Source organism: Gossypium hirsutum, chromosome A01 (assembly GCF_007990345.1).
Source record: "Gossypium hirsutum isolate 1008001.06 chromosome A01, Gossypium_hirsutum_v2.1, whole genome shotgun sequence".
Classification (NCBI taxonomy): domain Eukaryota; kingdom Viridiplantae; phylum Streptophyta; class Magnoliopsida; order Malvales; family Malvaceae; genus Gossypium; species Gossypium hirsutum.
Window position 1 is genome coordinate 1,283,362 of NC_053424.1, and position 26,078 is coordinate 1,309,439.

General features: G+C 33.4%; 5 protein-coding genes across 5 annotated transcripts; 3 read left to right on the forward strand and 2 right to left on the reverse strand.

The window, feature by feature from the left end:
* The first annotated feature begins 1,200 nt into the window (after positions 1-1,200).
* LOC107900970 (mitochondrial import receptor subunit TOM40-1) lies at positions 1,201-5,413 on the forward strand. The gene is made up of 11 exons (XM_016826773.2): positions 1,201-1,514; positions 2,273-2,354; positions 2,457-2,556; positions 2,669-2,764; positions 2,877-2,927; positions 3,063-3,128; positions 3,397-3,498; positions 4,042-4,110; positions 4,184-4,267; positions 4,546-4,641; positions 5,100-5,413. The coding sequence occupies exons 1-11, from the start codon at positions 1,379-1,381 to the stop codon at positions 5,151-5,153; spliced, it is 936 nt and encodes a 311-aa protein (XP_016682262.2). The 5' UTR covers positions 1,201-1,378; the 3' UTR covers positions 5,154-5,413.
* A 1,425-nt stretch (positions 5,414-6,838) lies between these two features.
* LOC107900969 (probable RNA helicase SDE3) lies at positions 6,839-11,837 on the forward strand. Its single transcript, XM_016826772.2, has 4 exons — positions 6,839-7,100; positions 8,094-8,954; positions 9,522-9,743; positions 10,720-11,837. The coding sequence occupies exons 2-4, from the start codon at positions 8,100-8,102 to the stop codon at positions 11,680-11,682; spliced, it is 2,040 nt and encodes a 679-aa protein (XP_016682261.1). The 5' UTR covers positions 6,839-7,100; positions 8,094-8,099; the 3' UTR covers positions 11,683-11,837.
* A 213-nt stretch (positions 11,838-12,050) lies between these two features.
* LOC107900967 (tRNA (guanine(10)-N2)-methyltransferase homolog) lies at positions 12,051-16,031 on the reverse strand. Its single transcript, XM_016826770.2, has 6 exons — positions 15,462-16,031; positions 15,171-15,382; positions 13,974-14,291; positions 13,757-13,831; positions 13,583-13,657; positions 12,051-12,909 (listed from the first exon to the last, which is right to left on the reverse strand). Exons 1-6 carry the CDS (start codon positions 15,685-15,687, stop codon positions 12,364-12,366), a joined length of 1,452 nt encoding a protein of 483 aa, XP_016682259.1. The 5' UTR covers positions 15,688-16,031; the 3' UTR covers positions 12,051-12,363.
* A 1,108-nt stretch (positions 16,032-17,139) lies between these two features.
* LOC107900968 (probable prefoldin subunit 5) lies at positions 17,140-19,261 on the reverse strand. Its single transcript, XM_016826771.2, has 4 exons — positions 18,784-19,261; positions 18,563-18,666; positions 18,373-18,450; positions 17,140-17,451 (listed from the first exon to the last, which is right to left on the reverse strand). Exons 1-4 carry the CDS (start codon positions 18,989-18,991, stop codon positions 17,368-17,370), a joined length of 474 nt encoding a protein of 157 aa, XP_016682260.1. The 5' UTR covers positions 18,992-19,261; the 3' UTR covers positions 17,140-17,367.
* A 3,698-nt stretch (positions 19,262-22,959) lies between these two features.
* Positions 22,960-26,078, forward strand: LOC107900966 (E3 ubiquitin ligase BIG BROTHER-related). The gene is made up of 7 exons (XM_016826769.2): positions 22,960-23,352; positions 23,439-23,778; positions 23,862-23,908; positions 25,350-25,391; positions 25,468-25,589; positions 25,668-25,776; positions 25,900-26,078. The coding sequence occupies exons 1-7, from the start codon at positions 23,185-23,187 to the stop codon at positions 25,933-25,935; spliced, it is 864 nt and encodes a 287-aa protein (XP_016682258.1). The 5' UTR covers positions 22,960-23,184; the 3' UTR covers positions 25,936-26,078.

Below are 26,078 nucleotides of genomic sequence, written 5' to 3' on the forward strand. Positions count from 1 at the left end.
TTATATTGTCCAAAAACATGGAAATTCGCTTCCTTTATTATTCTCAAAGCAAATATTTAAACTTTGAAGTTTAAATTTAAATTACTCAAATTCACTTAATGGCATATCATATAACACCTATTACTTGTGTTTTCTACCATTCAAGCTAGATACGTAGATCTCCATGTTTTTCCCCTTGGGCTTATCCGCTTAGCTCATTTAAGCAGTGTGAAGTGGTTAACAACGACCACCATGACAGCAACAAAGAAGCTTTCATTTCTTTTTCTTATGTTGTCACTCATTTGTTTCATCTCCATCTTTCTCCTCACTATTTCTAGAAAAGTCTCCATTTTTTTTTCCTGCAACTCATCCCAATTCCTCCGGTTTAGACCCAGCGACAGTTAGCACCAATGCCATCACTCGATCCCACCCACCTACAACTGACGATTCTTTGCATCGAGTTGTGAGTTTACGACCCAGATACGAGTTTCGCTAGCTACAAGGAAATGTTTGAATGATGGAATTACACTTCATAAACAAAATTTTAGAAATCCAATTAAATTAAATCTCTATCATTTCGAGCTCATTATCTTTATCCGAAAATTTTAAATATATAGTATTTAAAAAATTTATAAAAAAATCAAATCACATAAATGGTAATAACCATTTACCATTACGTTTGAAATTTAATTTAAATATTTAAGTAATAAAAAAGATTTTAAAACATAATCATTTGCAATTCAATAAAAAATTTAAAATAATAATAATTTATTTATTATTATTCTATTTAATTAATGAATAATTAAAAACTATAAAAATGGTTGCCTCACTTATAGTAATTATAATGTGTAAACCTTGTTATATTATATATATATTATGATAATAACAAAACCAAAATTAATAAAAATGTATAGTTCAAATTTTATTTTCTTTTTGAAAATTTTAAATTTAATCATTGTGTTTTTATTTATAGGAATTTAATTTTTCCATTTTTAAAATTTTAAAGTTTAGTTCAATTTGTCAACATTGTAAAAATTATTTTGTTAACTTCTGAATTTTGAAATCTGAAAATTAAAGAGACTAAATTATTAAAAATAAAAATATAAAGACTAAATTCCAAATTGATGAAAAGTAAAGAGACCTATGGCAATTTTAACCTTTTTCTTTTTTTTTGCTTCCAATTCTAAACGTGGACCCCTCCGACCTTTAGGGAATTAGAACATAAAACAAAAACCCTCGTCTAAAAAAAAGCCTAAACCCATAAAAAGCCCTGCCCTGCCTCTGCTTGCAACTCGCTGCTGCGACTCGCCCCTTCATTTCATTCCTCTCTTTCACACTAACCGTCGCGGCTGTTCGAATTTTTGCGTCCAAAAAGGTTTTTGTTTTCCTTCAACCAAAAATGGCGGGGCTTGTACCTCCAGTTACCACCACGATTCCAGCCGATGCATCCAAGACGAAGAAAGCCGACGAGAAAACCGATTACATGAATCTTCCTTGCCCCATTCCTTTCGAAGAGATCCACCGCGAAGCTCTCAGTTAGTTTTTTCATCAATCTTCTCACTTTCTAATTTTCAGATTTATTATGTCTCTTGATTGGTAGCTATGTCTTTTAGTTTAGAATGAGAGCTTTTATTTATTGATGTTTATTGGCTTATGTAGAGTGAAGGTGTTGCAGATTTAGTTTCTGATTTGGTTTAGCTCCTTTGTAGATCCTTTGTATGCTCTGATTAGTGGAGATTGGCCTTTATATAGCCTTAGTATGCAGATTTAGCTTCTAGTTGAGTGCTCCAAGCACATTCTTTAAGATTAATTTATGTAGTCATATCTTCGACCAATGTATTGAAAATGATGAATAAAATTACTAATTATTGCATTTTTTTACAACATTTGAACATTATTGAGTAATTTTTTATTTTTTATTGTGCGAAGTAGGTCGTAGCTTGGGTATAGGGATAGGGTTGCTGATGTTGGGATTTGAAGTTAGAGTTGGCATGCTTACGTGAAATAACTGAGCTAAGCCAGTATAAAGAGTATATTAACTAACCTTAAAGAGTGCCTGAGGGCACTCATTAACAAAACCTTATGATTCGTCATATAAGCAAATTTTATGAAAGCAGTTGCTTGTTAGAATTGGTGATAGCAGAATTTAAAACCTTTTGAGTTCTAGGGTATTATGATGCGCCTATAGTAGACGTAGTGTTATTATATAGAAAAAGGAATGGCCTAAAACAGTGGTTAGAATCTACTATTTTCAATGAAAAGATTAATGTTTATTCTTGAATATATCTGGCAGTGTCTCTGAAGCCAGAAACTTTTGAAGGATTGCGATTTGATTTTACCAAAGGACTAAATCAGAAATTCTCACTCAGTCACAGGTTGCTTTAGCTTCTTTGACTCTTTGAGGTTATTACTATTTTCTTATGTATTTTCTATATTAATTAATAATAATGGTGTCTGTTCCTTCTCTATAATTTCAGTGTATCTATGGGCCCAACTGAAATTCCTTCTCAATCTGCTGAAACCATTAAAATCCCTACCTCTCACTATGAATTTGGTGCCAATTATATTGATCCAAATGTAGGTGGTTCTGTCATTATGTTGCTCTTCCAATCTCACCCTTTTGTCCTCCTAAATTATTTTATCTTACCAAGTCAATCTAATAGCAAGATCAATTATGGGGTTTCCTCAGTTGATGCTTATTGGGAGGGTCTTGACTGATGGTAGACTCAATGCAAGAGTGAAATGGGATTTGACTGACAATTTTACTGTGAAGGCTAATGCTCAGGTAATTAGCATTTTCATTAATTCTTTAAGCTTTGGTTTTCTCATTTTCAGGCATAATATATGAATTTTCATTTGTAAGCTAGTGAATAACTTTATCTTTTTTTCTGTTGAAGCTCACAAATGAGCCTCATATGTCACATGGCATGTTCAACTTTGATTACAAGGTCAGTCACTCTTAAACTAGGTTATATCTTGACTAGTTAGCTCTTGGTTGTGCCTGCATTATTGTTTGTATCGTGCCGACTGTGATGAAATGTGAGCTTGCCTTGTCTTTTGACATTTCTCTTTTCCTTGTACAGGGTAAAGACTACAGGTCTCAGTTTCAGATTGGAAACGGTGCATTATTTGGAGCTAGTTATTTCCAGGTAACCTTTCATATCTATTGTTTGTTCAGATGCTCTACCTTATTACTATTGCTATGATATATCTTGTTTTAGATGATAAATGCAATATGATACATATATCGATAGTGATGAATGCAACCTAGACTTCCTAGGGCCTTCTGCATTTTTCATTTTCTTTGCTGTTTTAGAGAGGCATCGCACGACATTCACCATCAACCTTAGTATGTATCCACCATTTTATAATTATGATTTGTTGTTATTATTATTAATCTGCGGCATATTTGTGCAGAGTGTTTCACCACATTTATCCTTGGGTGGTGAAGTATTTTGGGCTGGTCAGCACCGAAAGTCAGGCATAGGTTATGCTGGCCGTTATGAAACAGATAAAATGGTACTTGCAGCCGGGTTTCATCCTTTATTATCAGCTTTTCAGTATTTATTTTTGCAATTGTTAGTGGGTGCTGTTTATGACTTCTAAATATGTTTCTGAGCCTGTTATAAAGGTATGAATGTCATTTAGATTCAGGATGTCCTTTCTTTTCTATGACTTAAACAACATTTCCAAAACATGGAGCTGGTGGACCAAGTCATCGGAATCAAGGACATTGTTTGATTCATGAAAAACTCATGCTTCAGCATTTAAACTTTCATCATGAAGTTTCTAGATTATCCAAAAGAGAAAAAAAAAGTTTGTCCTGTCCCTCGATGCTTGATGGCAATGCTTCTTCTAATCTTACTTTTCAAAAAAAAAAGCAAAAAAAAAAAGCATACTTTTAATCCATACCATAGTTAATTCATTTCTCCCTCACCACTTTTTGCAACTTTCCTCTATCAAGAGGAACTTGTCAATGGCATGGAGTCACTTGTTATTACTAGAAATATTCTCCGTTTGCTTTATAATTTTACAACCAGCCTAAGCATTTGCTGCCTCCAGGTTGCCACAGGCCAAGTTGCAAGCACTGGAATGGTTGCTTTGAGCTATGTTCAGAAGGTATCTGAGAAGGTAAGAACTTTATCCTCCTAATCATGATGCAATCTGTTAAGGTGTTATTCTTATGCAATATTTTTCTATCAAGGTTTCTCTGGCATCGGATTTCATGTATAACTACATGTCAAAAGATGTAACAGCAAGTGTCGGCTACGATTACATCCTTAGACAGGTAAGTTTTGGGTTGATATATTTTCAATATTATTTCATATTGATGTTTTTGCATGTCTATAGGTGGTGTAATATTAGGATTTATGTTGTTTGATGCATGCATATTAGGAAACATGCACTATTATGACACTAAATTCATATGACATCTATTTTTGAGGAAGTCTTTTGTTATGAATATTTTCAACATCCTATAGTTTATGTTCCTACATTCTTTTTTAAAGTAATAGAATGGATCTAATTATACCATCATTTCGATTAATAATTTTATCGTGTTTTCAGTGTCGGTTGAGGGGAAAGATTGATTCAAATGGGTGCACGACTGCTTTTCTGGAAGAGCGGTTAAATATGGGTCTAAATTTTATTCTCTCTGCTGAGGTAAGATAGCTTTCACAACAACAGATCTACAATTATACACATAGAGAAGTTTGTTTAGTTGTTTCTAAAACTTAATCATAAAATCCAGACAGGGTGACATTGGTTTGCTCTTCAGATTACAAGTTCAACTGGTTGAATCTGATTAGTCAATTAAATATTAAATGCAATTTTGATATTATTAAGTACTAAATAAGTAATTAGTTGATATATATTCGGCTTAATTTTATAGCTTTAAATATAGGACAAACCGGTAACCAGTTTTTTACTAGTTGAACTGGTTTTCTACCTATTCATCAAATCATTGATCCTTTGGTGTGTGACAGACTGGACAGGTCACCAAATCTTGGTTGAATTAGTCGACCGACCAATTGGGTTTTATTTTTCCACATGGTGATACCCAAAAGCTATGGAAATTGTGTTTCATAACATATTTCTTTTGTTGGATTCATATTTTGCAGATAGATCATAAAAAGAAAGACTACAAATTTGGATTTGGATTGACCGTAGGATGAGATTCGATTTTATATTTCCTCGTAAAAAAGCAATCGAAGATGTTTCTCGGTAAGAAATGAGTTTAAAACAATGTTGAATTTGGAGGTGAGCAATTTTATCAGTTGATATACTTCATGTTTTTCAGTTTAGAGTTGTAGCATTTTGTTACATCAAATGCAATATGAGATTTGCTTACAATTACTCCCTCTCTTTATACACATAATAATGAATTGGGTTCAACCAAACCAACCGGTTCATGGATCCTTCTTGACCTATGTTATTATCCGGATTTCACTTGCTTGTCCCCTGTTTTCTATTTGCAATTTGACACACACATACACGTAACTGTTTTCAGAGTTGGACTGGAACGGCCGGTCATATAGGTTGTACCGGGAATTGGATAGGGTACCAGTTTGGAATAAGGGGTTAGATTAATTGACCCCTTGAACCGGTTAACCGATGGACAGACTAGTTGAACTGTTTTTATCTATTTTTTTAATATGTTCTATTTAAATAATTTATTCAGTCGAATTGGGAACTGTTGGTTTGACTAGTTCGACCATTGACCCATTTTTGAAAATCTCAAATGTGTATGTTGTGGGTTACCTACAAATCAAAACAAAATTAATTTTGATGGAATTAAAAACCAGAGTAATTAATTGCAGGTGGGCTTGTGAGTTTTAATTCGGTTGGCTCAAACGCTCTTAATTGTACCATATTTTTTAACTCATATTTGGTATTCATATTTAACTCGTACCATCACATGATTAAATGATCTTCTAAAAATGCTTCAAACTTAAAAAAAAGAAAAAATAATAAAACTCAGAAAAATTGTCAATATCCATTTAATATTCGAACCTAAATTCAAGTAAGATACTTATGGTCATTATTCTCCCTCAAAGGCTTTTCCGACTTACAATGCACGGATAGAGCTCGGCTTCTACGATAGGCACGTGCTGTGTTTGCTGAAGTCGTTAGGGAACATAAGACATTGTCTTTAATGTTCTCTTCCACATTAACTCTCCTTCAAGGGCTTCTTCGACACATCTTGCGCAGATGTATCAGCTTAGCCGGATTCTCGTCTTCACATTTACTCTTAAGGTTCTTAGAATTAAATTAGTGGCTGAACTAATTAGTCTAATTAATTTGATTGAAAAACTATTAAAAATAAAGAAAAAGAATATGTTCAAACTCGATTTATGAGTCAATCAATCTAATCTTTTGTTTTAAATTAATATGTCAACTTTTGATTCAACCAATCTGTTTAATCAATCCAGTCTGATTCTAAAAATAATATTGACTCTCCTTCAAGAGGGTTATTTGTCATTCCATCATACTATAATAAAATATTTGACACAAATGTAGAACCCGAATAGTTAAAACAAAATACAGTGATAGAAGAAATGTCGGCTATTTTACTCATCTAATCCAAAGAAAATTAATATTTACAAAAATGACTTTAGTTCAAAAATATTTACCTAAATAATTTGAAATGAACAGTAAAATTGAGTTATGTGAACTGGATGACTGGCACTACTATTTCTAGTGTCCAAAACTCTAAAAATTATTTTTTAATAGAAAAAATAATGGTGCTGGCCATCTAGTTCTCATAAATTAATTTTGCTGTTCATTTCAGGTTATTTGGATGAACGTTTTAAAATTAGAGTTATTTTTATAAATATTATTTTTTTGTGGTCAAATGGGTAAAATAGCCAAAAATGTCTTTTCCCACAAAGTCTCAATACCAAATCCTCTTGCTTTGCTTAAGCAAAGCAAAAAGCAAGCCTTTTCGTCAATTCTTTTCCTTTGGTTTCATTTCCATTTTCGATGCGCTATTTTTGCTTTAGATTTTAAGTTCTCTGTTTTGAGAGACCATAAACTAAAGCGATCGTGGAATCCGGGTTTATGGAAACATAGGGAACCACTTAGTCGATTCGATCAAGAAAGTGGCAAAAACCAGATTCTAGGTAAAAATTCCGACATTCTCACTCTTTTCTCTTCTTTTTTATTCCACTTTTTTCGATTACTATAGGTTTTTTTTAATAGTTAGATTCTGTTATTAGTCCCTATACTTTGTAAAAATTGTGAATTTAATCTTACACTTTTCGAATTGATCAATTTTAATCTCTATATTTTTTAGTAGTTAAATTTCCATGGTTAGTATTGTACTATGCATGTAGTTGTATATTTAGTCGGTATTCTCTAAATGAATCATTCTAATATATTTCTCGAAGTGAAATTTTTGACACAATTTTCATGCAAGCAGACCAAAAGCTTCTTAATGATCCTTTAATCAGTGAAACTCCTTGTTGAGCAAACTGACTGTCAATATAATATGTTGTATACGACTAGTACCAGTTTGATCAATGTCAATATAATATGCATCCCATTCTGTTTATTTTGAATTTTCCAAAATTTGACTCCTTGATAGTTGACGCCTCTCCTATTTGCTTTTAGAATAATTGCTTTTATATTTATTTGATAATAATCATGAACCTCACAATTTTTATTAAATTTGTGGATGGATTAGGTTTGGACTGGACTATCATCTGGGATCCTTAAATATAATTTCATTCTATTTAAATTATTATTTAATTAATACCATTTTTATTTAAATTTAATTTAAAGATATGGGCTCGGGTTTAGCATCTATAATCCGAGTTGAGCTTGGGCCTAGAAAATGGGTCCAAAATTCGGTTGAGGCCTGGCTCGGCCCATGATTAGCTCTAATTGATGATGACTGAAATTGTATAATTCGAAAAAGTATAAGGATTAAATAAAATAAAATTAAAATCTAAAGATTAAATCTACAATTTTCATAAAGTATAGGAATTAATAGCAGAATTTAACTAAAAAGAAATTATACTCTTTGATGTGTAGAGTAGAGAAGCATGTTCTTTGAGACATTTCTTCAAACATCTGGAACATTGTTTAAAGTGTATTATGCCTTTTGATTGCAGGAGAAAATGTCTTGTTTTCTTGAGATTTTGAAGTGTATTCTGTGTTGTGAAGACGAGGATATTGGGATTATTGATAACCGAACTTCTTTGAGAGATCCTTTTAGTCGAACTTCGACTTATAACACTGATCATCGTAGTTCCTCCATAGATGAATCGTATCGTAGTTCCCAAACTTGGAGTTACCCAAGTTCATCCCTGAATTCATCACCAGGAAATGAGTGGCTATATAAGATTCATTCATCTACAACTTCAACCAAACCATCTCAGTCCTCGGTTAAGCCAGTTCTATATCCTCCTAGTCTGCTGCCATCATTTGAAACATCATTTACGGCCCAGAAACCATCTCCATCACCTAAAGGATTGACACCACCTAAACCAACCACACCGTCTCTGAAACCCTCTTCATCGTCTTTTAAGCCAAGTCCATCCCTTAAGCCAACTCTATCAGAACTAGGGAAAGGAAAGTACAAAACACTCAATCCAGAGGATACATTACCGATTAAGCCGATTCTATATCCTCCTAGTCCGCTTCCATCATTTAAAATGTCATTCACGGCCGAAAAACCATCTCCATCACCAAAAGGACTTACACCACCAAAATCAACCACACCGTCTCCGAAACGCTCTTCATCGTCTTCTAAGCCAAGTCCATCCCTTAAGCCAACTCTATCGGAACTAGGGAAAGGAAAGTACAAAACAGTCGATCCAAAGGATACGTTACCGATTTACATGATTCCAAAGGATATCGAGGATTTAATCAAGAGAGACATTGTGCCTGAAGTTTTGAAAAAACCATTGTCTGCCTCTACATATCAGGATTTCTTTGCAGCCCTTCTATATGCTGAGGATTCCTATATTGAGGTAATGAGATAGGTTTGCCTTTAATTAAGCAATGATGTATGAAGTACAAAGTGATAAAAACTTACAATGGGCTTGATCGGATTTGATTTAAATCATATTTTACCTTTTTTACTAAAAAAATGAGCAAATTATTTTGTGTATGTTGAATCAAAGAGCAAATTAGTTTTTTCAGTTAAAATTTGATGGAAGAATCAAACAGTTACACATAGCGTGCCATAAGTGCCTCATGTCGACGTACAATGATCAGTTTTTATGAGTAAAAATGGATTAAATTTTTTATAGAACCAATTTGCTCTTTGATTTAACCAGACTACTAATACAATGGCCTCCCTGATACTTTTATCAGAAATTCATCTCTATACCCCAATTTTCAAATATGGGTAGACCCGGGTGTTGGAACGGATAGTGCAAGAAAAACAAAAAGGGAGAATGCTTTTGGCAATGACTGTCATCTAATCTAAGAACATTGTTCACTGACGTGATGGACAAGTAAACTCGAGAAAAAATGGAAACTGGGAACAGCATAACTAGAAACTAATGAATGCTTTTTTTCCCCCTCTGAAACAGAAATGGAGCAGTTTTGAGTTGGAGAATGTATCCATGGAGTTGCATTCAGCAACAATCTATCAAAAGTCAGGAAAAAACAAGCATTCGAAAGCAAGTAAAAAGATGGATGATAAAACTTTTGCAGTATTTAAGGTGGATTCTCTTTCTATGACACGGCCATTTCTTCTGTCAAGGGACTTCGTCTTTGCAAAACGTGTAGGCAAAGAAACCGAACCATTTCAGGTTTCGACTCTTACTCTTTGCATGATCATGCATGTACCATAATATCTAACATGATACCTTATTATAGCATGGTGCATATGAGCTCAACTTTATTCCAAGATTCCATGTGTTTGGAGAATCTTTGGAGGATACTATAGGTCCGGATATGCTTTCCATATTGGTATCGAATATTGGTACTTCAAGAAAAATGTTGGAGTAACATAGGGTTCAACAAACAGTGCATTTAAGAGTTAATTTTGCAGCACCCTGGCTAGCTTGTCTATCAAGTGAATATTTGGGGGGTGAATGTATTTCAGAGATCTCTCTATTATAGGAACTTTATCAAATTAGTCCCTTTATTATTAAATGGATCAATTTAGTCCCTTTACTATTAAAAAGAATCAAATGAAACCAGAAATCAAATAGAGTTAACATTTACCATTTAACAGAGTTAATATTTTAAAAGTTTTGTAAATGAAATCTTTTATTTGAAATTAAACTGCAATTGAAAAAAAAATCTCCAGACATTTTTTAAACCGTAAATGTTAATTCTGATACAATTTGGACCTATTTGATTCTTTTTAATAGTATAAGGACTAAATTGATCCATTTAACACTAGAAGGATTAATTTGATCTGCTCCCTATAATACAATGACTAATTTAGGGCATCTTAGCATTTTGCATTTGTTGCATAGTCTAGATTAATAATAATATATTTATATGGATGATTTCATGGAACTATTAACTCTACCCTGCTGAACAACAAGAATATCATGTCATTCAACCAAATGTCTCATGCAAAGTTCTGGGAAATCCTCGTGATTTGACGTAAGTCTGCAAAATTTTTTGATGGTGATGTGCAAAGTTCAAAATTCTCGTACCTCAAGTGTGTGATGATATGGTTTTCATTGATTCCATCATGTAGTCGAAGTTCGAAGTGTGAAAGGTCTTAATCTTTTCTTTCTCCTTTGTTACATTCTTGTGTTGTTGTTGCAGGGTGTTTTGTATCGGGTTGTGAAGAGCACGACCATACTAGTCGAATTCGGAGAGGAGTTTCATTCTCAGCATCATTCAACCTGCAGATATAATATTAGTTTCTCGTTCAACAGAGTATGTTTGAAAAGGGCTCACCAAGCGATCGCAGCAGTGTCCGCTTCATTAATAGGAAAGTTTCTTTTCCCTAATTCTTTCTCCCAACATCCCATGCATAACTCGGAATATTATAACCTTTATGACCATAATCTCAATCTAGATGAAAAGTCTGCAGTTCATCGTATTTTGAACATCCGAGCCCCTCCACCATTTCTAGTAAAGGGTCCTCTCTGTGCAACTTTCAACGGTAATTCCGAATCCATTTCAAAGCAACTTTCAAGAACTGGACTAGTTGTTAAAGAAGCAGTGCTGCAAATTTATCAACGTCACCCGCAATCTAAAATCCTTGTCTGCGCACCTATAAATAGCACATGTGATGTGCTAACGAGAAGCTTGAAAATAGACATTCCAGCATCTGATATCTTCAGAGCCAATGCTGCATTCAGGGAGATAGAGGGGGTTCCTATCGATATTCTTCCGTCTTGCCTTTACAAAAGGGATACCGAATGTTTCAGTTGTCCTTCGCTCCATGAACTAAGGGAATTCCGAGTCATATTTTCAACTTTTACAAGTAGTTATCGGCTGTACAATGCCGGCATATCTACCGGACATTTTAGCCATATCTTTTTGGTGGATGCTTCTTCAAGTACCGAACCAGAGACACTGGTGGCTTTGGCTAACTTTGCTGATGACAGTACAACCGTGATAATTACCGGTGCACCCGGAAATTGTTCAAGCACTGTCCGTTCAGATATTGCTAGGGAGAAGGGATTGAGAATATCATACTTCGAAAGGCTTTGCAAGCTTAGTCCATTCAAGAATGATGACCCAATGTTCATTGCACAGCTTAAGGACCGATCACTTTAGGGCTGTAAATGAACAAAGCGTTCAATTAACAAGTCATGAACAAAGCTTGTTTAGTTATTCTCATTAACAAGCTCATTTATGTTCCTTTAAAGCTCAGTTAAAACTCTTTTATTGTATATTAACAAATTTGTTTTATTTTTTGAGTGTTTATATTATTTATTTATAATATGATTATTAATATTTATATTGATTATTTTATATCTAAAAATTAATGGATGTTTATTTATGATTTTTTAATTCATAAACATTATTCGTGAACGTATTCAGCTATAAGCTAACGAATATATTCGTTTAACTTAAACAAATGAACATGAATATCAATTTGAAACTATTAACAGACATGAACCAAACACATACAAACTTAAAAATAAACAAACGAACATAAACATAAATTTGTTCTTTCAAACTCAGTTCATATACAACAAATGAACAGGTTAGCCAAAAAAGAAAAATCCAAGACTACAAGAGGCTAAAAAATTAAAAAAGGTGTCGTGAAATTGTGTGATGTTTCATTTTTAAATACTTATCCTACTCTCTCACAACATATAAAGTTGCAGTCTAAAGACCTTCATCGATGAAAATTTCATCAATCATTCGGAATAAAATACGAATGACAGATTAGTAACCATAATATCTAAAAGAGTTCATAAACCTATTAATCAACTCAAAACATTAGCAAGACTAGACATATTTCCCTCTATATTTCGGTTTTGATTCTTTACTTACTTTTGAATCACCAGATTCGGCATCTGCTGGACTGAAAACCAAAGAGTGAAGATTACCATTTTCTAACCATTTGAGATGATTCTCCCTGAATTCCAAATGTTTTATCCTAGCTGCCAAAGCGAGTTCCTCCGTGTATAAAGATGTCTTTACCATAGTGAGTAAAACACGACTGTATCGTGAGCTGAGCATCTGTTCGGAAGTGGCAACTAACTTAAAACACAGATGTTCCGGGAAATGGGTTTCTACAGAACCATCTTCTCTCAACACAGGATAGAAGAATACGAGCCTGCCACCCATTACGAGCATCCTAGCAGCAAGGTCAAGCAAGTCGTGGACACACTCAACTAGGGTATAAGCTGCAGTTGATGGTATATGGTCTGCCCTTTTGTCATCAGGGACAGTGTAAGGGCCAACAATCCCCTTGAGCAATTTTCGACCACCAGACTTACGTCCACCGGCCCGAACACCGTACGGGGGATCACAGATTATCGCATCAAACACCTATGCAAAAGCAAGAAAGGATACTTATAATCAAAGACACATGGAAGAGGCGACTATAAACAAACCAAAATAATCTCTTATAAAAGTTCAAATGATCTTCTCTAAGCACCCGTTCATGTGTGTTAGTGTTTTTCGATCAAAACAATACCACGAAGACTTATTGAGCTCAAAAGAATTAAGAAAAATGTTGATCAAAGAAGACCTACGAATTCAAAACAATTAAAAATAGGGTTATATCATTTTTGGGGGCCTGATCTTGGCAACTTTTCTCATTTTAGAGCCTGAACCTTTTTTGTCCAATTTAGGCCTTGAACTTGGCAATTGTTCCCACATTTGGGCTAAATTTTTTTTTTGTCCAAGTTAGCCCTTGAAAACCATAAAGCTCAAGCTCCAATGTGGGAATAGCTGCCAAGTTCAAGCCTCGGATATGAGAACAATTGCCAAGTTCAGGGACTAACTTGGACAAGAAAAAAGTTCAAGTCCCAATGTGGTAAAAATTCCCTAATTCATGCCCGAATGTAGGAACAATTGCTAAGTTCAAAGCCTAACTTAGACCAAAAAAAAATTTAGATCCCAATGTGAAAATAGTTGCCAAGTTTAGGCCCCAAATAATGATTTAACCCTAAAAAATACACTAGCATATTTAACAGCAAGCAATCATACAAGAAATTACCTCCTTTAATCCAGGGCGCCAAGGAGGAAGGTTGTTATCTGCCCTCAACAAACCAATTGGCATCGGTAATCCATACTACAATGCAGCAAATAAATATATATTCAAGCACATCTATTGCAGGTAGATAAAAACCAAAAACAAAAAGATGAATTGCTTATTATGTGGCACATTCACCTGTTTGAAGTTACTCCAGACATTACAATCAGGGCCACGTCCATCACGAACTACTCTGATGTCGATATCTGCACCCTGAACAAATCCAAGAAGTTGTCAATAGACCAAAGTTACTGCACAAATGTTCGTCATATGATTTCCAAAAGAAAGTCATTGATTGATTGATTCAATGAATGAATGAATGAATATGTTGGACTAAATTGAGAAAATGCAATACCATTGTCATTGCTCCAAAGTGAGCAGCAGAAACAAGAATACTCCCAGTGCCAACGAAAGGGTCATAAACAAGTTTCCCAGGTGCAGCCTGAGCTTGATTAGCCATTAAGAAAGCCATTTCCGCGTCCATTGCTGTTGGTCCAAGATAATTTCGGGTTTTCAATTGATACAATGGTATAAGTTTCCTGTCAGCTCCACCAATTTCCCTACCAAAGAATATTCTCCTTTTAACAACTGGTGGAAGTCCATTATTAGTCTCATTTTCATCAGTTTCCATTAGCCAAAAATTGTGATCTGGGTTCTTTAAATTAACTCGACCCTGCAAAAACATGTCGATTTAGTGTTAGAACTTAGAAACCCATTATAAAAAATTTACAGATACAAGCTATTCCAATTCTTCTTCTCATTTCCAAAATATAACAATTTTTTCCTTCTCTTACATGCTTGGATGCAAGCCACACTAGTACCAACAAGCAGGGGTGTAATTGAGAAACTGATGCTCGCAAGCTACTCAAGTTCTACTCGAAAAAAACTCGAACTTGATTTGGTAATTCTCGAGCCGAGCTCAAGTTATCAATTGAACTGAATTTGAGTTCAATAATAATGGCTCACGAGCCTTATTGAGCTTTTCATTTTTAATATATATTTTTAATATTTTATATTATTAGATTATGTTATTATCCTTAATATACATTATCAACCCTAAGCTCAATATTCAGCCGAGCTCGAGCTTGAATATGTACGAGCTTAATTGAGCTTGAGTACAAAGCTCGATTATATCTCAAGCCAAGCTCGAGCTTAAAATTAGATGTCTGATCAAGCTTGAGCCAAGTATTTAGATCCGAATTTTGAATGGAGCTCGAGCTTGTCAGTATTCAAGCTCAGCTCAATTACACTCCTACTAGCAAGATATTAGGGTCAGGGTAAAAATAATTCAAATCCAACCTGATCATCTTCCAATCGAGTTCTAGCTATCAAGCAGATTGAACTCAAGTATCTAACAGTGAACTCAAATAATTCGCAAATCCAAGCACAAACGATTGAACTATGAGAATTACAGTTAATTTTTACTAGCTCCTATTAAGCAAAGCTCGAGCATCTTTATCTCGAATCAAGCTTCACGACATTGATTTCAAGTTAAGCTCAAGCTCATCACTATTATGCATTAACATTTTATAAATAAACTGATTAATCAAACCTTGAAAGGAATATAGGAAAGCCCTTGAATCCGTTCATTCTGTTCCTGAAGACTCAATACTTTCCCAAAACTATCAACAGTAACCTTAAACGTACTTTCAGACTCCAAATATGGTAACTTCCGTTCATCTGGATAACTTTTCACGGCCTCTTCAAGCTCCTCAAAGTCATTTCCTTCACCCCAAATTTCATAAATTCCTTTCACAAGTATACCTAAAAAAAAAAAACAAATCTCAGATTTCAAAAATCAAAATCCAATTTCAATAAATAAAAGGGAATAATATTATTTTACTTCGGTTCGCAATGTTCCTAGCGACGTCTTCGGAAGGTAAATGAACGAAATGGAAGGGGGAATCGGGGTGGTGATGTTTAGGAAGCCGCCATTGTAAAACCTTGTCTTGGGTATTGAAATCGGAGCTCCGTTTGTCACCGAAAGCTCCGAAAAGATCGGCCAAAGACTCGAATTCGGGTTTTCTATAATCAAGAAGCCTGTGGTAAAATACGCATAGGTACCACATCGGTTGTGTTTGGAGAAGAAAGCTCAAGGAAGACGAAGGTGAGATTAAAGCAAAATAAAGGGAAGGGCTAAAATGGCTGTAAGCTTAAACCCAAAACCCTCTTTTTCATGTCAACCTTTAACTTACCAAAACGGTGCCGTTTCAATCACGTAAAAAACCCATGAAGAGGCATTGTACCATTTTGGCTCAATTTTGAATTTTACCCCTCTACTTCATGAAAATTAAGAATTTAGTCATCCTGTTTTAATTTAGCAGAATATGATCCTAATCCAATTGGGCGATACTGTTAAACCGTAATATTAAATTGCCATCTTGAAAATCAACAACTCAACCATTTATACGTAAAATATTAGAAAAAATAAAGAGCTCAACAATTTGTGTAGTAAACATAGAATATGATGACTAAATTTTGACAAATTAAAATAGAAAAACTAATTTCTCAATTTAGACTTAATATTTTTGGTGTTATAATTTGGATATGATCAATAAAACATCAAATTAATGTAATAAATATAAAACATATATGATTAACAAATATAAAAATATTACAATAAGTACGATATAATTTATTTAATATGATTTGAATTAATTTTAACATATTTATTCATCAATTTGCTATTTTTTATAATAAAAAAATCAACAAAACAAATCGTATACTTAATTAAAAAAACAAACAAATTATATCATTCCATTTATGGATAAATTAATTTCTAAAATTTTAAGTTTTTAACATTATACAACCCACCCAACATTAGTTAAAAAATCCAAATAATTAAAAATAAATAAAATAAAATATATCATTTCCACTTTTGGATAAATTAGTTTTAGAATTTTAAAATTACACAACCCACCCAATATTAATAAAAAAAATTCAAAGATAGCTGATAGCTAATAATTTGAGGCGAGCAGCAAAATTCGGCTCAAAATATCGGCCTCATCGCTTGAAAATAATACGGATACGAACACAAAATACGGATACAACAATATAGAGACTCGGCAGCACCGGAAATATTAAAAGGTTCAATATCAAAATACTCGCTGCTGATTCCACTTTTCTTTTCCGGGAGGGAGGGGGATGAGCTCGTTGATCATGTATTGATCACGTTTGATTTTACTTTTACCTTTTGACATGTCCAACACATATTTTACTGTGTCAAAGACCATATCCGTGTCCATCGCTCAGACACGTCCCTAACAAAAGTGTCAGATACAAATACTAGAAATCTAAAAGATCAATCAGATACAAATAAATCAAACAACAGACCGTATGCCTCGGTTTAGGTCTAAACCTTACAAAATCATCTATCAATGTGAGTCAGACACGGAGCGGAAAAGTGGGAAAGGCCTACCATGTTTGTGTTGTAATCCGATGGTATCAGAAGAAAAAGAGAGAGAATTGGCTGCCGCAACTTCCCCTATGATCCTTTCTCATTTTCTAGGAAAACAGTCAGCTACCACAACATAGCTTGAATAGAGCATTTATAAATTTGTTGGAAGTATAATGCAACTCTAAACAACAACATTAATCTCTTTAAATTACCAACCGGAAAGATCATTGTCCCTACCCTTCATCAAAAACGAAAGCTTTAAGAAGATAAAGTTTGACATCAAGTGCAATAAAGTTCTAAGCAACCCTTAAGAACTTAATGATAATGAGATGATTATGAGGTCACGCAATTCCTAACTCGAAGGAGATGACTGCTTCAATTTTGCTTGTAAAATAAGTCCAGCTTCATCGGCTAATGTTTTCTTCTTAGATGCAACCTACATTATAAATTACAAGTTTCGTTACCAAAACAGAAAGGGATCCTTAACAATCAACAAACATTCAAAGAACAAAGGAAATTTAATCTTGTTTGTCAAAAGTTGGCACCAATATTGAAGGAAATCCATCTCAACCTAATGAACTATTTTTTCCCTTTTTTTTTAGTTTTCGATACATTTATTCCTTTACCCCAAGAGAACCTTAATCAGTATCATTCCGCAATCAGAAATTACAAAGATGTATCCACGTGGGCATGTATGGCACAAGATTAATCAGAAGGAAGAGTGATCCTTCCTAATTTCAGAAGCTTTAAAGCAATCAAATCTAGTGAACAACTAACAAACAAGTATCAATGAATCTGGACTTGGTCCAATTAGTTCATGCTTCCACCTATACGAGGTGATATCTAGCAAGTCTAGGATTCGAATGTGAAAGACCCTTAATTAGCAATCAAATCTAGGTAACAAGTAACAAACAAGTACCAATGAGCCCAGACTTAGACCAGTTAGTTCATACATCCACCTTTAAAAGGTGATAACTAACACGTCTAAAAGATTCAAATGCCAGAGAAACTTAATTAGTACCATCCTGCAATGAGAAATTACAAAGACATATCCATGTGCACGTGAACGAAACAGAACAAATCAGAAGAGAAAGCCACAATCAAATAAGCTTTAAAACAATAAAATCTAGGTAAACAACTAACAAACAAAAACTCATTAACCCAAACTTAATCCAGTTAACTCATGCATTCACTATCTAGCAGGTCACAATTCGAATCTCAATATCTGCAAAACCCTTTATCTATCTATCTTTTTACCAAAAACAGGAACTAACAAGTACCTATCAACTCTTTATAGGGTTATATGCTTCTTTCCAACAAAAAATGATGCGTTAAAGGTAGAAGAAGGTAAAGGTACCTCGATAAGTTGATCGAAATTGGATTTCAGTAAGTTGATCTTACGCTCGCAATAATCTTTGCCTTCAGCCATTGTTTTCTGAAGAAAAAAAATCAAAATACAAAACAATTAGGGCAAATTAGATCATACTCCAGCAGAAACTGCAAGCGTTGAAGAAAACAATAAATAGGGGAAAGAATTATATAGGGACCTCAACGAAGTATCCAGTGCCAATATCAACGAGAACCTTATCGGCATCGTCGAGTGTACCGGGAACATAGAGGGAAGCAGTGAGAGGAACCAACATTTTCTTCCCTAAAACCCAAAAAAAAAAAATCAATATATATGTGTACATATGACAATTAAGATATTTTATTACTAACAGAAGGAAATGAAGGAGATGATTGATAAGAGACGGGATGGTGGACGGACCTTGAGGGCGGAGGGAAAGGTCGTGGAGAGCGGCGGAGGCGTTCTCGAGGCGGCCAGTGGCGGTGCGGATGTTATTAAGACTGTCTTGTAAGAGATTGACTTCAATATCTGCTTGTTCTTTGACTGCTTTGAGCTGATCTAAGCTCATCTTCTCCATATCCCCCGATCTGATCACTTGTTGGCTTCCTCCTCCTCTTGACGACGCCATTGTTTTTGCTTTTTTTCTTTGTTTAAGCTAATCGTCCCCCTTTCTCTCTATGTAGTAAAACCTAGAGATAGAGAATGCAAAAATGGAATCGAAAAAAATCAATAAATCTAAATCCTAATCTCCCCAAACCGGCAAACCCTATTTCATATTTTCATTTTTTTTTAAATTATCATGAACTTATTATAGCATCATATATTAATTTAATATAAAAATAATAAATTACCTAAGAGAATTAAACTATTAGTAAGTTACATTTTGCTCATTAAACTTAAAACAGTAATAATTTGATCACTGAACTATTTAAAAGTTTCATTTAATTCACTGAATTACTTAATTTTTTTTATTTAAGTCATTGTGCTAGTAAATTTTTTATTTTGAAAAAGTCCATCTAGCAAATTCTAAACAATGATTTTGCGATCAATATAATTGACAAATACTCATCAACAAGTAGAATAACATAATTTAGAACTTAATCAATATGACAATCAATGTTGGGATCAAAGAATAAAATTATTTAAATTTTAGTTCGTAGATTCGTGACACTCAAAATTATTTCGTGAAAATACTAAACAATAGAAGAGAAGGGAAGCAAAACTTTCGATTCGTATAAACAATGCAAACAAATAAAGTCATATAGCAGAGATTTTAATATTTCAATGACTTAAATAAATTTTTTAAATAATTTAATGATAATTTTATAATTTTTTAAAGTTAAATAGTCAAAACATAAATTTACTAATAATTTAATAACTATAAATATAGTTTACTCTTAAAATTAATACTTTTATGATAGATATTTTATTTATTTATATTTATAATATATAAAAAGTCATTACAAAATTTTTACCACGTTCACAATGATTATCATCTGGAAAAGACAGAAAAATGTTCAAATATTGTAAATATAAAAATACATAATTTTTAAAATAAATTCTAAAAATATGTTAGAATTTTTAAAATGTTGTAAAAAATATAAATATATATTAGAAATTTTAAAATATTGAAAAAAATATAAAAATATTAGAAATTTTAAAATATTATTTTTTAAAATAGTAAAAAATTATTGTATCTTAAAATAAAGTATATATTGGTGAATCACATTCAAAATATTAACAATTTGATATAAAAGTTTCATATAGTTCAAAATACAACCAAATTTTATAAAAATTGCATTTTAGAAATATTTTTAAATTTTGAATAATTTTTTATACTATTTTTAGTATTCAAAGGTAACAATGTTAAATTTTTAGAGTGTAATTAGGTTTTAGTGTTGATTTAATTAAATTTAATTATTAATATTATTATGTTTGAATTTTTCATGATTTTATCAATAGAATAAATGTGGTGTTGATTGTAAATTTTTTAATTTGTCAAATACAATCAGATGGACTGTGAATTAATTTGCGTTTTAAGGTTGATTTTTAATAGAAGTTAATTGCTAATATATCAATCAATTATGAATTTACATCAAATCAACTCTAAAATCCAAGTTAAATATTAAAAAGTTGTCAATTGAGTTTTAGTTTGGTTGGCCTCGGCATTGTTGCCAATGTGGGTTTAAGCATGTTTTATCCACGAATTTAAGAGTTGAGGAAATGTTATACGTAGTTTTAATTATTGTATAAAAAATTTAAAAAATTAACATTGTTATCTTCATGTACCAATATGTATGACTTTTGTCAAATATAAGTACCATATTAAAAAAATAAACATAAGTACCACATTAAAAAAATATCAAACTTAGATGGCAAATTATGCATTAAGATTATTTAAAATAAGTTATACTATTTTAACTTTTTTATTTAAAAAAATCAATAAATTTATCACTCAATCAAAATTTAATTTTAATGTATTATATATATATATATATGATAATGCACACTATATTACCTCTCCTGTTTTCAAACACACCCATATATTATAAGTAAATTGTTGAAGTAATTAATCACATAAAAAATTTGTTAATATATTTTTATATAATTTATTTTCATCCATATCGTACTATAATATATTTTTATCATCTAATTACTTGGTTTCAATATGTCAAATATTTAATTATAAAATATTCTTATAAAATTACATTTAAAATATTTTAAAATAAATTCTATTAAGTTTTAGTTCGACTAGCATCATCATTGTTGCCAATATAAAAGGTAGTGGGTTCGAACATGTTGAAGCGCATTTATTTTCTATTTAAATGTTAGGTAATTCTAGTTTTTGTATAAAAAAATAAATAAAAAATAAACTATTTGAAATTGGTTACTTCAAATCCTTCTATTATGAGGTCCCGTTGGTCGCCACTGGAGAGAGGATGGATGAAACTTAACACAGATGCGGTTGTGTCGAAGAATGATATGTCTGCGTCGATAGGAGGAGTGATTAGAGATGCTGATGCTACTTGGGTATATGGTTTTTTTATGGCGGCGGATAAGGAGGCGCCTTTTAAATTTGAAGTTAGAGCTGTTTTAGAGCGCCTTCGCTTAGCATGGGAACAAGGATCAACACAAGTTGAGTTGGAATGCAACAATGCTCTTCTAATGGAATCTCTGTTGGCAAATGGAGCTGTTAACAGTTCGATGGCTGAGCTACGTTTATTACACTGTCTCTTAGGCAGAAATTAGAAGATACATGTTCGTCATGTTCCAATAGCACATAATGAAGTTGCAAATCATATGGTTAAGTGTGCGAATTCTGACTTTATAAATTTATATGTGTTTGATGAACCTCCATTATCTATTCAGGGATTATTGTTAATTGATTGTAATATCCTTCGACAATAAGTGTTGTTTTGATGTAATCACAGTTTAGTGTTATTTTCAACCAAAAAAAGAGTATGAGCTTTAAAATTTAACTATAGTTTTCATTTGTCTCCATTAAACCCTAATTATCATTTTTATTTGGTTTAATTGATAAATTACACCTTAAATTATATATTCTTTTCAATTTAATACTTAATTTTTTTTATAGTACTTAATCACCCCAGTTACCCAAAATCTTAACCCTGTTTAATAAAAAACCATTACCAATCATATCGTATCACATTGGCATCTTTTCTAATTTTATATTAATATTAATTAAAAACTATTATATTAATGAATAAATAAATAATTCCCTCCCCCATCCTCGTCCCTCTCGGCTCTCTCCCCCACCACAGCTCTCTCCTCCCTATCCCTCTCCCCCACCGTCCCTTCTTTTCTTCCAGTTTTCTCAAAGCTGCACCTGCACATATTATATTTTCAGTTAAACTACTATCAGAGGAAATGATAATTAAGTAGCAGGATATTTACAAATCTATGAATAATTTAATGGAGGGTAATAAATTTGAATGCAGATATCCGTCAACTGTATTAGAGAAGGGAAAGCATTCTTTCAAACTAATTTAGTGATGATAAGCCTTCTTCATTCTATCAACACAAATATATCATTGCTGGTTTTAACCGAAGGGTACTGGTGGTGAGAAGATTGAGGAAATTAAGGAAAACAGGGCGGGGCAAGTGGAGGAAGATCTCTGGAGGAAACACCCACATAGGCTGTTGCTGTTGTTTGTTTTGGTTTGGTTTTGATTCCAATCATCATTGAACACAAATAGATTCCTTGCTTCTAACAGTAGAACAAAGTTTAATATCAGATATATATGCCTATCAAAGAAAATTGCAGTTACTTGGCATCCCTGCAATAAGAAACAAGGAGAGGGAGGGGAGAGCGGTGGTGGGTGGGAGGGAGCCTAGAGGGACGGTGGGACGGGGAATATTATTTATAAAATCAGAAAATATAGTGACGTGGCATGATATGAAGGGTTAATAAATTTTTTAAACGGTGGTAAGATTTGGGATAATTTGGGTAACGGATAAAAAATTTTGAAGTACTAAATTGAGAAAAGATGTATACCTGAGGGTGCAATTTGTAAATTGAGCCTTTTTGTTATTATAACGTTATTAAGTGTTTATTTTTCCTTTAAAATAAAAACAAAGGAGAAAAAAAAAAAAGAACCAAACAAACAACGAGAGAAACACTCCACCCAACGACAGCTCTCTCCAATAATTCCTTTTCTTTTTCCCTTCCATTTTAAATTTAGATTCTTGAATTATCCTCCGGTTCGATCTAGTGAACCGCGGGTTTCTCTCCGATCAAAGAAAATAGTCTCCAACGAAGAATATCAAACCGGAAATCGGCGGCGGAGGGAAGCCTAAAGAATGTCGGCCGAACAAAAGGAACAAGTCCCAAACCCTAATGTTAACGACAACGATAATTTGAACAGTGAAAGTAAACAAGAAGAACGTCAGTCATCGACGAGAACTCCTTTTACTAATCTCAGCCAGGTCGATGCTGACCTCGCTCTTGCTCGAACCCTCCAAGAACAGGTATTTTTTTTATTTTTCATTTTTGGATTTATGTGGAATTTATCCTCTTTTTTTTTAAAAAAAAATTTATTGTATATTTGTCGTAGGAAAGGGCATATATGATGCTTAGCATGAATAATGATGGAAGTGATTATGGGAGTTGGGAGGGTGGAAGCTATTTAAACGATGATGATTTCAATGATCTCCATGATCATGACGATACCGATGACGATGATGATGAAGGGGAATATGATGGCACTGATGCTGGTGATGTGGATGCCTTTGATTTTCATGGTCATTCTGAGGATGGGGAGGATGATAATGACGTGAGTGTTGAACTCGATCCGGCTGATTTTTCGAGTGACGAGGCTTATGCTAGAGCACTTCAGGATGCTGAAGAAAGAGAAGTGGCTGCTAGATTGTTGGCCTTAGCTGGGATTAATGATAGTGAGTGTTAATTGCTATGGGATTCTTGTTAATTGTTCGAATATATAAAAATGAGTGTTTACGTAAGTTTAACTAATTTGCAGGAGGAACTGTTACCTTAGAGGATCATGGACACGGTGGTAACTCTCAGGTACAAATTATTGTGTATGATTCTTGACTCAAGTTCCGTGCTTACATATGAATCTTTAGGTTGGTTTGTGGAAAAAAATTCAATCAAATAAACAGTTTGCAATCATAGGCTATTTATTGATATCTTAAATCATTGTCCTCAATTTCACCTTCTTTGCTAGATGACTCTGTTGGCAACTTTCTTTTATCGGAATGGTGATATGAAGTTATCATAAGTGTGATATTGCATTTGGAACTGATATAAAGTGGTTGGTTTAAGGTTATCTAGACTTTAGTCTCCATGTAGTTGTACTTGTATCTACTATTTAAGTTACTCGGGATTGGGTGTGAGTGTTGGATACCAATCTATGTCTGAGACAAGTATTTTAATTTTTTCTAAGTTTCTCGATGTACTTACTACTTAGAGGGTCATATTCTCATATCCATGTCCGGATATGCGTCAGACATGTGTTGGACACAAGCGCTTTAAGAAAAATGAAGAGTCCGAGCAGCGTAAGTGTATTGTGGTTGGATTTTTTGTTTGTTGGTCGTATTTGCTATGGAGAGCAAGTTAACCAGGAATTATGGTTGTCCTACCTTTATGAAAGGTGCTTTTGTTTTACTTGGTGCATATTGTCAATTTTCATACGAGGAATGAGCAAGTAGTTTGCGTCTTTGAATTTGTTTATCTGTTTGTCTAATTGTATTTTGTCCCTTTGCTATTAAATGAAATGATTAACTGTTGGCCAGAGAAAGAAAAATGAAATAAAGGAACTGATTTATGTGTTTTATATCATCTGGACATGCTTGCATATGTGTTTGTTAATACTTAGATGGCTGCATATTTTCCTACGTGCCTACAAGGATGTGAAATGCAATAGTATATGGAGAAGCATAATAAACTTAGATGGTTGCATACTTTCCTACATTTGTACAAGGATGAAAATTGCACTAATACATGTGGAAACATAATATTACTTGATGGTTTTCTATTCTTATTTGGTGTTTCTTATTGGGATCTGGTGATATGTTGGAACAAAGAACCTGTATCAAGTATTTTTAACAGTCGAGGTTTTTCATATTAATGGTGCTGAGAATTATAAATCTGCGCTGCTTGAAAGGTGAGGAACATGTTGTGATCGGTTCAGCATTGTAGTGTTCATATGTTAAAGTTCTCAACATTTCTCTTCTTGGAGACCCGTTGTTAGATTATATTTTTACTTAATGCCCTTATTCATTCTTTGCTATCAAGTCCTTTGGAGAATTGAAGCAAGTCTTTACACTGCTCTTAATGAGATTTGACAGTTAATTTTCATGAAATAGTGAATCCAAATTCTCAAATTACCTTGACATTTCCGGATAGAACATGAATTTTCTTCCCTCTTTCTCTTTTCCTTTATTACTGGGGTTTATTATTTCGATTTATTTCAAGTTTTCAGTCTTTTAGTGACGTGTGTTTGCAGGATACTTGGGAGGAAGTTGATCCCGATGAGCTTTCATACGAGGTAAGTTGTCTTGAAACTTAGACTTATTTTAACATTTTGCTCAAGCTTTGTTGCTAAGCTCAATTCCATCATTCAGGAACTTCTTGCACTCGCTGAGGTAGTTGGAACCGAGAGCAGGGGTCTTTCAGCTGATTCAATTGCCTCCTTGCCTTCACTGATATACAAGGCAGGAAATAGTCAAACTGGAACCAATGATTTGTAAGTTCGATTGCCATACTCTTTTCTTATGCCTGAACCTTTTTCACTGGATCTTTAAATCTGTTCCCTTGTTTTCAGGTGTGTCATTTGCCGTGTAGACTACGAGGATGGTGACTCCTTAACAGCTCTTTCTTGCAAACATTCATATCATCCCGAGTGCATAAACAATTGGTTGAAAATAAACAAGGTATGGTTATTTATATCCCGTTTTAACCGCCTTCCGTTTTATTCATGTCGTATACATGTTAGAACACTGTTTTGTATGAACCTATCATATGTAATAATTTGTATTTTGCCGTGTTTGTTGCAGGTCTGCCCTGTTTGTAGTGCCGAGGTCTCGACCTAATGGCGACGTGACTGCTTGTTTTTAATATGCAGAATGTGTCTTCTCTTTTGTATGGGAAAGAAAATAATTTGGTATCAGTTCTCTTTCGTAACTTTTGTGTTGAAACCACCTTTGGAATTAGGTTACTGTCTTTTATGGCGCCA